General features: G+C 43.7%; 1 protein-coding gene across 1 annotated transcript in view; it reads left to right on the forward strand.

Annotated features, from left to right (window-relative positions):
• Nucleotides 1–7,340: 7,340 nt before the first annotated feature.
• The window catches only part of LOC127234201 (O-acyltransferase like protein), a 46,965-nt gene continuing 40,942 nt past the window's right edge, over nucleotides 7,341–13,363 (forward strand). Inside the window, exon 1 of the mRNA XM_051201039.1 lies at nucleotides 7,341–7,620. Coding sequence (XP_051056996.1) covers nucleotides 7,473–7,620 — 148 coding nt within the window. The 5' untranslated portion in view covers nucleotides 7,341–7,472. The remainder of the gene's footprint in view (nucleotides 7,621–13,363) is intronic.

Genomic DNA, 13,363 nt, shown 5'->3' on the forward strand with positions numbered 1-13,363 from the left:
ATTTTTTTTTTTTTTTCCCTTTCTCTTACTTCCAGTGTCCACTGTGAGTAGATTGAAGGAGGTATGGCTCCTTATTGCCGGTCATTTTCCCACTGGGACAAAAACTGAAAGGGGAACATGCAATTAAATGCACTGTCCTGGAAGAAACAATAAAAGCAGTGTATCCTCTAAGTCATTGACCAAAACCGAGGTAGGAAGAGTATCTCCTCATGTGTTTGGAAGGCAGCACAGTGACTGTGACAGGAATCAGTGCTGGAGCCATGGCACTAGCTCAGGCTGAGGACTGGACACAGCTACGCAGAGTCAAGTCCCTCAAGTAGGGAGGAGAGGGTTTCATGCAATGAGACAAAGAGAAAAGAACCCTGATCAGAAAGTTCCAGTAGAGGTGTTTTCCAGTATTTCTCCTGGAGGCTTAGGTTCAATATATTGAGATGAGCTTGAGTTTTAGATATGTGTTTAAGACAGAGGTGTGCCTCTCGTTGGGCAACTTGGTTTTACCAGTAATAGTAACAGCGACCCCCAAGGGAGAATAGCAGCAAAGTGATACAGAACATGGAAAGGAAGCATGAAGGGCTCTGTGCACATGGCCACATTCCCAGCAGATCCCTGCCTCCTCCCACAGTATGGAGACTGCTGTACACTCCTGCCATGGCTTTGGCAGTGATGTCTCACCAGCGTCTCTGGGCCTGTGTGAGCCCATCTCACTGTCTGACCAACACCGGAATTTCTCCTTGACTGCTTGGGGCAGCTAGGATGAGCAAAAACTATACTAATAGACTCAGGCTGTGAGCGCTTAACCAAAATGCCCACTTGGAAGGGGAAATAAAGAAAATGTGCTGAAGAGCTTACTGTGACTCAAAAGTAGAGCTTTTAACTCAGGAAGACAGCCTGAAAATACAGTGCGCCAGTGCACGGGGTTTCTCAGGCTGTGATGCACACAGAGCAGGCTACCAGATGGTAGCTCTGAACCTTGGGTTTTCTGGTAGAACCTTGGCCTCTTTAAGCATAGTTTGACCTTCCTTAAATGGCTCCTTCAACCTGTTTCTCCTTGGTGTTCTACTCCCCCATCCTCCCCCCACATGAGCCTCACACTGTTACTGAGTCAGTTGTAAGCCTAATGGCATGATTACATAACCTGCAGATGCACAAAACATGAATGGGCATCCAAAGTCACCACAATGGAAAACCACTAAACCACAAAGGAAGACAACAAGAGGAAGATCATGAAATAGAACTCCCAAGCCAGAAGACACATGAGCCGCTGTGACCTCAAGTGCTTAACTATTACTGTTGCTGTGTCTGCAAACTCATCATATCCTTCAGTGAAGCAGCAAGCTGAGACATTTTTGAAAGCTCACCTGTAGGCTACCTACAGGAGAATCACCTTCACAGGCACACAAAGACTGGAAGTGATGGGAGTTCACTCAGGAGAATCGAGAGAGGCTGCAGATACATAGGCAAAATAGGCAAAGTAAAAAACTAAAGGGACAAAAGACATTCTGTAATAAAGCCAGTTCATCAACAGATTGTACCAGTTGTAAATGTAACTGCACCCGCCACACTGAGCCCCTACATATATTAATGAAATGGTAATAGATTTGGAGGGAAAGATAATTATATTATAAAAAGAGCAGGGAACTTTAATGCCTCGTGGTCAACAAGGGCCATTCCCAGACCAACCAATGAGAAAAACATTGGACTTTAGTTAGTTTGGACCAAACAGACCTAAAAATAGACATCTACCATACATTCCATCCAGCACCATCAGAGCACACATCCTTTCAAATACTCAGGAGGCAGTTTCCAGGACAGTTACTATGTTATTAGCTCCAGATGAAGTCTGAGTAAAGTTTGGAAGGAATGAAAACATCAAGTGTCTTTTCTGGCCACCATGTATGAAGAAAGTAATAGAAGTCTTGAAATGTTCAGTTAGAAATTAAAAGGGAAATCAAGAAGTTGGGAATATGAAATGAAATTAAAGCAAACTCTGTGGGCCACAGTGAAAGGAGTTGCAAGAGGGAAATACATACATACATACATTTCTACTGTTCCTAAAGAACTTCTAGACTAGCCAGGAATTTTGTAGTTATCACCACCCCAAAAAAACTTATTCTGGATCCCCGAGCCTTGGTCCATGTAGCTTGGACTTGAGATTAATTTGAAACTTGGTTACTATCAGCCCTTCCCGAGTGTTCTCTTTTTCACGCCCACTTTAACCCTCTCTGCAGTGCTGATGGGTTCTCCTGATTATTTTAGTAGGCATTCAAAACAACACACCTATAAGGCTGGAACTTGGAAGGTCAAGGCAAGAAGAAAGTCATTGGTTTTTAGGCTGATCTAAGCTATATAATGATTTCAAAGTCAGCCTGGGCTACAGAGTGAGACTTTGTCTCAAACAAAAACAAAAGCCCTCAATATGTTATGTGATGAAACTTTTATAACCAGCTCCCTTTTTTTCCCCTTGGCTATCTGCTCATTTACATTCTGTCTTCTTTGGAAGGGCAAATCTAGGATGTGCAGCATAGATCTTACTTTAGTCGATTTCCCAGCAGAATACAGCATTTAAGGTTTATCTCTAATACTATTTGAAAATCGTATTTTAACTTTAAAATTAATTACATCTATATGTACAGGTTTGTGCATGTGAGTGCCATGCCAATGGAAACCAGAAGGCAGAATCCCCTGGAGCTGGAGTCATCTGTGGGAGTAAGCCTGGCGTGGGTGTGGAAAATCAAACTCAGGTCAACTGCAGGAGCAGAATATTCTTTGTTCCCAGTACTGGAAAGGGTTAACTTTTAAGAGACTTCAGAAAGGGCTCTACAAAGCTGTGGACTGTGCAAGGGATGCTGAGTCCCTTAGTGGCTAGCCAAGTGCAGATCTGCCCTCAGGCATGAGAAAACTAAGCAGTTTGGGACAGACAGCCATGGACCAGGGCCCCCTCAGTAGCAGGCATAGCAGGAGCAGGCCATGTCCATTGCCAGAACAGAGGCAGGGGTTGGAGGCTACCTGTTTTCTTGTCAGCGTGTCTTGCATTTTTCCTGGTGGCATAAAGATGGATGAAGTTATCGCCTCACCAAGTTTGTTCTGGAACTATAATATCCCTCGACCGAAATGGAAATTTTCACTTGAGGAAATAGAACAGTGCTTCCCAGAAAAACATCCTTTGCCAGCTTCACTTGTATATTGCAGTGTTTAAAGGAACCGTTATTAGGCTGGCTGTTTCTGCAGCAAGTTGTTTATCCTGGAGTTGTTCTCAGAGTCCTACAGTGTGCACTGCCATGTCCCATCTGTCTCTAAACACAAAAACAACCACCTCGCTTGCAAGACTGTGGGAAAATACTGTCTTTAGAGTCCCCCATGATAAACATTCCCCTTAGTTCCAGAAATTGTAGGCTTAGTCCAATCTATTCTTTGATCTTAGTGTCATCTTAGGCTTAATCAGACCAGTTATTTCTGAGAGTATCGTGTGTGGCAAAGAACAGGGCAGGCACAGGTCTGCTGATTGGAGGGAGATTAATAAGGGCTAACAAAGAGGAGTTGCCCTAGGGAGCCTGGTGTAGTATGGATCTTGAGGCCAGAAGATCACTCACCTGGCCCTCATTCTGCTTTGCCTCTCCTGTAGAAGCAGGGGCATTTGAAATGTACCCATGTTGGTGGCCATGACTGTGGTGGCTGCCCTTATTTGGTTAGTGGGAAAGAGGCTGGCCACCCTGAAGGGATCTATGATTTGGGGTTGGAGAGATGGCTCAGTGTTTTTGTTGAGTGGTTGCTTTTGTACAGGACTTGAGTTTGGCTCCCAGAACCATATGTTGGGTGGCTCATAAACACCAGCTCCAGGGAACCTGATAACCTCTCCTGGTCCTCATGGCCACCTGCACTCGAATGTGCATAGTCTCACATGAATACAAACATACACATATTTTTAAAGTAAAAATAAATTCTTAAAGGGATCTTTGGAGCCATCTTGGATGCTCACATTGTGAGACACTGAAGTTTAAACTCTGTTGCCCTTTGAATAAGATGTCTGCCAAGCAACATACCAAAGCTGGCTATTTTAGAAGAGACTAATTGGGATAGCTGGAAATAAAGTTGATCCCTATCTCCTTCCCCCACATCCTGTCACTGGAAGGACCTCATCTCCCACAACTTCCCCCAACCCAGTCTCCTTCTTTGCATACATCCCTCCAGGCTGTTCTGTCCCTCCTCTGCCATGCAATGCTCTCCCACAGTTATTCCCAGGAAGTCTTTACCCATCTCTATTCAGCTCAGAAGAGTTCTGCTACAAGAGCTCTTTCTATTTCCCTGGCTAAAATGTGAGCCTGCCAGTGGGTGGTTGTGGTGCAGTCCTGAAATCACAGCATTTGGGAAGGAGAGATAGGAAGGTCATGGGTACTTAGCAAGATCCTGTTTTGAAGAAGAATGGATGGATGGATGGATGGATGGGATGGATGGATGGATGGATGGATGGGTAAGGAAGAAAGGAAGGAGGGAAGGAAGGAAGGGAGGGAGGGAGGATGCCAGTTAGCTGCACACATCCTGCCTACACTAACCTTCTTTGCACTATTATTTTTCTCTGCAGCATCACCCCTGCCTGATGCTAGTTCTCTCTTTGCTAACTGTCTGTCCCACTCTGGATGAGCGTCCTCAGCTTTTCCATAGCATTGTTTGTTTCCTAATCCAAGTCCCATTTCTTCTTTCGTCCCCACCCTAGAGCAGTAGAGACCAGCTACACTTTGTCCATCACATTGACATGTACTTTTGTCAAGAAAGACAGGTCCTTGTTTTCCCCAACCCATCTCCAAATGATTAGGTCTTGTGGCCTTTCACTTTGCATAGTCAACTCTAGAAGGAAATGACCTTGGCATTCAGAACATTGGTCAGCTGATGGCTGCTGCTTCAGGAAATGATGAGGGCCTGTTGGCAGGAAAGGAAGGCAGTGTTTATTTTCCGGTCCTATTTTTGTGCCCAGTATGGTGTCTTACAAAATCAGGGGCCTAAAATATCCTTGTGAAATGACTGGGTCTCCTTAAACCTCAACTAATCATAATTTTAATTTTTTTAGGGGGAAACATTTGGAAGGACCTTAAACCATTAATTATCTAAAGTAAGGTTTCATTTCTTTGTTGAGACTGTCTCATGTAGCTAGGCTGGCTTTGAACATTTGATCCAACTACCTTTACCTCCTTGGAGCTGGGATTCCAGGCATGTGCCGCCATGCCTGGTTTATGTTATGCTGGGGGTTCATTCCAGGGCCTCCTGTATGCTAGGATCCTCCCAACTCAGCTGTAGACTCAGCCCCAGTCATTCTGATTTTTGATGAGTATATACCAGCAACTATATAATGAATAAATCCAATGTTCAGAGACATTTCTGTTCAACCATTCATAAATATTCAAATTAGCTAAGCCAAATTTTTATTTTGTTTGTTTGTTGTCACCATCGTTGTTTCCAATTTCCTCTTCTCATTTTGGTGTCGAGACATAGTACTTGGTATTAGATCTAGGACATCATTCTTGCATAGAAGGAAAACAGTCTTCTATGACCTCAGCCCTGTTATACACTTGAAAATAAAACAAAAACTAGGGAGGTGGTTAGCAAAAATAAAACCAGTTGGCATCGAAAACGAACTGTAATATGTAACATGACTGATGACTTTAAATGTTCCTGTGTCCTGAACGCTTAACTCCATTCTACAAACACCTGTGGGAGGCCAGTGATTACATGATTTTTACAGACAGCAAAACTGAGCTAGCTCCTGATGGACCTGGACCGCAAGCTTCTGAGAATGAGGAAGGTGGACAATTCAAGGACTGCTTAGGTTACAGAGTTCAAGACCAGTCAGGGCAACTTGGTAAGGACCCTCTCTCAATATAAAAAGTAAAAAGAGGGCCCACTAGTGAAGTGCTTGCCCATCAGGAATGGAACCCTAGGTTCAATTCCCCAGAACCATGACAAAAAAGATTTAAAAAATTAAGCCAGCATCTGACAGAGCTAGAGTAAACCCTGTCACATGGACTAAAGAGTGTGCAAAGCCAGTGGGCCATACAGGAAGCGGCTGTTCTCATGGGAGGGAGCCCAGGACGGTTTCCTAGAGGAGCCACGAATAACATAAAGAATAAGTGGAAACTGAGCTGTGAGGTGACTCAGAGGGTGACATGCTTGCCTGACAACCTGAGTCTAAGCCCTGGGACCCTCATGAAGGTGAAAGGAGTGGACAGACTCCTCTGAAGTTGCCTGCTGACCTCCACATGTGTTCATACACATATCACACACACACACACACTTTAATTTTTAATTTAAAAAATTTGCAGACAGGGTCACACTATGTAGTCAGGCTGGCCTTGAACTCACAGACTCACAGATCCATTTACCTCTGCCTCCCCAGTGCTGGTGTTAAAAACATGCACCGCCATGTCCAGACATAAGCACTATACTTTTTAAGTTTTCTTTTATGTGCATTGGTTTGCCTGAATGTATGCCTGTATGAGGGTGACTTAACTGGAGTTACAGACAGCTGTGAGCTGCCAGGTGTGTGCTGGGAATTGAACCCAGATCTTCTAGAAAGGGAGTCAATGTTCTTAACCACTGAGCCATCTCTCCAGCAACTGTCTCCCCTTCCCCCCGTTACAGCTTCATTAGCCTGGGATGCTAGAAGATACTTTAAACATGTAGGGGGATATGCACCCGAGTCTTGACTACCCACAGACATATTTGGGCAGTGTAAGGTGTGGGGACATGCCACTCTTCAAGTGGAGACACAGCAGCTACTATTTAAAGTCAGCCTTTCTCCAGTGAGAATATTTACCTGGGGCCCACACATTTTGTTTTCTTAAAGTGCAATCAACAAACAGCATCGCTTCCTTTCCCAGATGTGTATTCTAAACCTTTGTGTGTGGCTATGAGTGAATCTGCCTGGAGCGAGAGCACCCTCCTGTAGGCACTCATGTCACACCCAGGCTGACACTGCTTTCAGAGTCCAGTAAACTTGTTAAGAGTTGTATGACCCTTCCTGCTGCTCACAGAGAAGCCTGGCTTTGCTTAACATGCAGCTGGTAATTTTACAGGTTGGATTTATCATCACTCTTGGTCAAAAACCAAATATTGCTACTTCACATCATCAACATATTTTTTTTTTAAACCCAGAGAGATATAACAGACCATCTATCCAGAGACAGCCTAAGTGAATCTTATTCTTGTGTGCTGGACTTGTTAATCTGCATAACTAAAGGAAGCCAGGTGGCCAGCGGCGCCACGTCCACAGCGCTGTCTCACTGGACAATAACAAATTGTATATAAACTGGTTTCCATGGTTTATCTGTCCGCTTTGCAGGTGGCGGAGGAGATGCGGTTTGTCTCTTTGCTTGTTAAGCAGTGAGGGGCGTCACATTTACTCCCAACACATTACAGACAAGAGCTTCATAAATATTAGGCTCTTTGTGTAAGAAAGGAGTCCGATCTTGACAGATTGAGAAATGATTGCCTTCACTTTGCTGGCTTGCCTGCACTTTATGTTACCTTTTGTTTCTCCTGCAAGAAATATTTCTCTCAAGTGCATGCGAGACACTGCTGAATTCCTTTCTGATCTACATGCACTGAAGCCCAAAGAATACGCTCTGAGAAGTAAGTAGGTACTTACTTCTTGGTACCCTCTTGGTAGCCGAGCATAGAACAGTCTGCCATATTTGCTAGAAGCATTCTAGACTAACCCATGAGAATTTTAAAAGGCACCAAGCAGGAAAGAGAAGATGAACCCAAGGGCGGGTGAGGAGCATTGTCATTGTAGAAGGCTGTTAATGAGAGAACTGTTCCTAAAAACTGTGTGCCATACTAATGAAATCAATAGCATTTACATTGTACCACAAGCCTGGGCTTGTTTTTGAGACATTTGATGTGCTTCTGATAGTGAGTTGTTTTCTTATTTAGTGAAACCAGCTCATCTGTTCTGTGCTGATAGTAGCAAATTCGAAGATGTATGTGGGAAAATGCATGGGCTCAGCTGAGCCATGAGACCTCTTTGCATGTTCCTTGTCTGGCCTTCACATAGTTGCAATTTGGTTTTTGTGTGTTTCTCAAAAGTATATGCATACCTTTCTGTCAGAACAGAAGCTGAAATCAAGGGTACCTTCTCCAGGAGTGAGGGTCATTGTTGTTGCTGACGGAGACCATGAACAAGAAAAATGTAAAAACCCCTGTTAGGGCCAGATAGACTAACGTATCCATTTCCATTTCTATTTAGAATACAAAACCACCTGTATCATAATAGAGAATAAAAGTAGATCATTTGGATAATCCAAAATGCCATGCCATTTGAAGCAATGTTGTTCTACATGGGGCCAGGATTTGATGATATGGTGGCAAAATATAAACTCAGTTAATTCAACAGATATTTTGTTTAAGTCCTACTTTGGAGTTGATTATGTTTCATAACAATACTTGGTGATAGTAATAGGGGATGTTACAACTGAGCCAGGCAACTGGCCAAGAGACTCCAGAAGGTTTGACAGCAGGCACAGATTTTTGGGACTGAGATGGCAGCACACAACAGTCACAGTCATGTGATCACTGTCAGCCTTGCAAGTCTCTCTACCCATGTGCTCCCTACACATGTTCTGTCTACAGGTACCTGGGAATTTAAAGGTTTCATTTTTCTTTTCATTAAAATAGAAATTTTCCAGGCTAGGGAAACAACTCAGTTGTAAGGTACTTAACTATGCAGTTCGACCCCAGCACCCACACAAGAAAGCTGGGTGTGGTGGTCCACACTTGAAATTCCTGTACTGAAGAGGCAAAGACAGGTAGATACTTGAGGTTTGCTGGTCTACCCTGGTCAGTGAGTCCTCGCCAGTGAGAGACCTGTTCCCAAAGTCAAGATGGATTATTCCTGAGGGACAACACTGAGGTTGACCTTTGGTCTCCGTACTTCTGTACACACATACACCTGCATACACCTGAACATACACCACCCCCACAAATGTGAATGGAGAGATGACTGTCGGTTTACTGCAGTGGATAAGTGTGTCTGTCTGTAGTGGCTGTGACTTGGCACAGTTGCTTTGACATTCGTTTGAGAATTTTGAGCACAGAATGTGCTATTGACCTTGGTTCTCATCAGGATTTTCCTGGTGGACGTTTGGAAAGAAAGTAAGTGAAGAGTGAGTACTTTGACATAAGTAGTAAATGCCCTTTAGAGCCTTGTATAGGAATTATCCCTTTGGGGCTTTTCAAATCCCCTTTATGGAAGGGGAGAGTTATTGCTGTCTAGTTGTTGAACAAGGAAATAGAGTCATGGAGATGCAAAGGGTTTGGGTGAATTAAGTTGTGGGATTATGCTTTGAGCCTATGACATCTGATTCCAAAGCCCTTCTGTCTCTGTCCACATTATATATCCCTTCTCAGTCTGCACGATGTTACTTGTACTTACGTTTTGAGGGCTGACCATTTGGTATTGAATGACTAGTTGGTGTGCTTATCCCTGGGGAAGACTGTTTCTCCTGCCCTCAATATTTCTTAGTTGCCTGTAATTCTTTGTGTAGGGTTCAAACAACTTTAGTGCGTCTATTGGTATCATCTGTGTTCTTCTCATGTTTAGGCGGTCCTGCTGCTGAGATTTTATGAGTGTAGCTTCTGACATTATTAGAAGACACAATCTGATAGCAAATTTCCTGACCCTCTGGCTATTACAATCTTCCTGTCCCACTTCCACAATGTTCCCTGAGCTTTAGCTCAGGGAGTTGTTTTGTAGATGTATCTGTTGGGCCTGGGCTCTACAACTTTGCATTTTGATTTCTTTTTTTTTTTCTTTTCTTTTCTTTCTTTCTTTTTCTTTTTTCTTTTTGGTAATAGTTTCCTTCTATTGCAAAGAGAAGTTCCTTGATGAGGAGTGAAGACTACAGTTATCTGTGGGTATAAAGACAAATAGTATGTACTATATTGGTTTAGTAAAATGGTGGTTGTAGGTTCTCCTCCTCCAGGATCCATGACTGGCCCTGAGGGGTTGGCTTGGTTTCCAGCACTAGGTCTGAGTTCCCACTTTTTGAGCAGGTATGAAGTCCAATCAGAGGGCTGTTGGTGACTGTAAAGGCACTCAAGCCAATACTGCACCCTGAGGGTTATAATGCCATGCTGGCTCTTACTGTGGTTCACAGGCATCACAGCTGGGGAGGACGAGTGATTATTTCCTTCCTTTGGAAGCTTGCATGGCACCTTATAATACCATGAAAGATAGTCCTCCAGGAGGAGGCTTTCAAATCGACAAGTCCTTACCTTTGATTATTGCCTAAAATATGCAACCAGAAAAGACAAAGACAAAATGCAGCCACAAAAAGGAATGGGTGGTACATCTATCAATATCCATGCAGCCAGAGAAATGGCATCAAGAGGGAATACAGTACCTAAATTTAATCCAGTTAAGGAAATTAAGGCTGTCTGCTGCTAGTTGTATGCAGGTGTAAATATTAAGGAAGGTATTTAAATAACAGCATCCCCCTGTAGTCTGGGTAGCATGGAGGCGGTGGTGAGGGTGGGGTACAGCTGGGGTCACACTCAATTTCAGATAATTGTTCATGGTTGTTTCAATCAGAGTGGCGAGAACACAGGTATTTCTGTTATTTGCACCTTCTATTGCATAACTACATTTTAAAACACTTTCTCCAATCCAAAGCACAAAGATGGTAATGGGCTTGGGTTGTGTGAGGCTGGATAACATGCCAGGGCCTTGGAGAATGGTATGGCAAGAAGGTCCTTGAGATCTATGTAGAGATGCTTGGTTCTTGTAGAAAATAAAAGGTGGTGATTTAGAGCGACTCTGAGTGGGAAGAATGCGTTAAAGGGTATATTCCTTTTCTTTTTAGGAGCCTCACACAAGCTAAGCAGGTGCTCTACCACTGGACTACACACATTCTTATCTATGATGGGGAAGCTTTTGGCTTGGACTGTGTTAGTATAGTGGCAATTCCCGCTGAGCTGCCACACTGGCTTTCTACCTCCACAGTTGGGTATAGCACATCGGGAGGCAGAGTCAGTATGTTAGGAAGGAACTGAGCAGTTGCTGCGAGTCAGGACTTTTATTTTTCAATACTGAACAAGCAAAAAAGAAAAATGGGAACGCTTTTTTGTAATCAATCTGTTACTGGATTCAGGACGCAGCAAGTTGCTCAAGTCACACAAAAATGCATGCAGTTTTGTCGTACATTTTGTTTCAACTTTGTATTGCTTATCAAGGCAAATGAAACAAGCACCAATGTTCATGCTGGGATCACACCTGTTGGTGAGCAGAAACCATATGGTGTGGCTACAAGGGATAAGAGGACATTCATTGAAAGCAGTCTACTTTCAGAATTTGTACTGAGGAATATTATAGAATTCTTTTTTATTTGTAACCTGTGGTGTTATAGATTGAATTGTGTTTCCCAGAATTCATATATTGAAGTCCTACCCAAAGCATTGCAGTGTGTCACTTCGTGTGGAGATAGGGGTCTTTAAAGAGACAATTAAGCTAAAACGAAATGAATAGAACTCTAGTCTGTTGCTAGGTTAGGACACAGACATGCTTGGAAGAAAGACTATGTATGTGAAAATATGTGGTGTATATATGGGCCCATCTGAACCATGGGGAACAGCCTCAGAAGAAACCAGCCCTGCCCACATTGCCATCTCTGATGCACCATTTTGCAGAACTATGAGGAAAAGTATGCCTGCTGGTGAAGGGGCCGTGTGGCACCTGCTGGTAAAGGTATCATGTGGCCTTTGTTATGACAACCCTTGCAAACTAATCATGCACCATATGTCCTTTGTACCAGTGTAAACTATAATATGCCTTTCTTGAAAGACGTGGGTTGAATCGTGTCTTCACAAAAATGTTTATAGTGCAGGGAGATAGCTTAGTTAGTAAAACACTTTCCTTGAGGGACCTGTGTTTAGTAGTCCATGCTTATAACCCCAGTGCTGGGGAGGCCAAGAGAGAGCTCTCTGGCTGGGGCTCACTGCCCAGCTTGTGCAGTCTATTTGTTGAATTCCAGGTTAATGAGATACTTTGTGTTCTCTGGCCTTTTCTCACACATAAATGCATTTACATACCTGTGCACCTGCACACACATGAACATGCATGCACACACAAAAGTATGCTTGCTTACACCTTGACCTCTAGTACTTACTTGGAAATAGCATCTATGTTGTAAATAGTCAAATAACATAGCGATCAAACAGTGAGATTAGAGTGGGTCCCAGTGTAAGGGCCATTGTCCTTAAAAGGGGGAATCTGGTCACAGACAGGCATAGGGAAGAACGTGACTTAATGGCAAAGGTTCCAGCAGCCAGAAGTTAGCAGATGCCTGCACTTCCCCAGGTATGAGCTGCCCTGTCCCTACTTCAGACTTCTAGTCTCCAGGATCGGAGGGTAGGTTTCTAAGGTTTAAGCTACTCTAGGTGTGGGAACTGTCAAGATAGCTATAGAACAAGAAGACAGACGCTAATATAGGCTGTTTTGACCTCCCAAACGAACTTTGCAGAATTAAATAATCTGTTTATGGCCTGGAGTGGAAAGACAAAAGCCCATATATCTCTGGCGAGCAGTCCAAGCCTAAAATATAGTGGCACTGTTTGCAGCCATCTGTCAAAGTCCAAGCTTGCCCATTGCTGATGCTGACCACAGCTGAGGCCTTGAGTGGAAGCGATACCATATGTACATCCCAGGACTTCTGACTTTGCCTCCATTTCATTTCTTCAGACAGAGTGGTAGGGGAGGATGGGTGGCCAAAAGTTCCCAAGCAATCTGCAGGGCTTTACATGTCTGGCTTCTGATTATCTCATCCTCACCACATTCCCGAATGGCCCTTTTCCTCTAAATAATGTTTTAACCCTGCACACCCTTGGTCCCCACCTCAAGTATCTTAGCCCAGGCTATGATAGGTTGCCCAGCTTCCTATTTTGAATGCATAGTCTTTTTGGCTTTGTTGCTTACTTACTTCCTGTAGTCACTGTTTTATCTTGTCTGTATTCCTAGACACCAAGCCCCACAGGGGACCTTTGTCAGGGGAGGCAGTTGATAGTGAACACTCCACAGGGCAGCACCAACCTGAGCTAGCATGTAGGTACCCTTTGGGAAGAAGTCTGTTGCAGTCTACCATAGTATGTGGGAGGGTTTTGTTGCATTGTTTGCACACATCTGTGTGTGTGTGTGTGTGTGTGTGTGTGTGTGTGTGTGTGTGTGTGGTGTGGTGTGGTTTTGGAGATTGAAGCTAGGGCCTTCCATATGCTAGGCAATGGAGGTATGGCCCAGTCAGTCTATTTGACTGTTCAGTGTTTGGCTAGTGTCTGTTTTACCCACCCCGCTGTCTGTTGGGAAGGGATTTTGTTTTTGTTTTTG

This window comes from Phodopus roborovskii, unplaced genomic scaffold (genome assembly GCF_943737965.1).
Source record: "Phodopus roborovskii unplaced genomic scaffold, PHOROB, whole genome shotgun sequence".
NCBI lineage: Eukaryota > Metazoa > Chordata > Mammalia > Rodentia > Cricetidae > Phodopus > Phodopus roborovskii.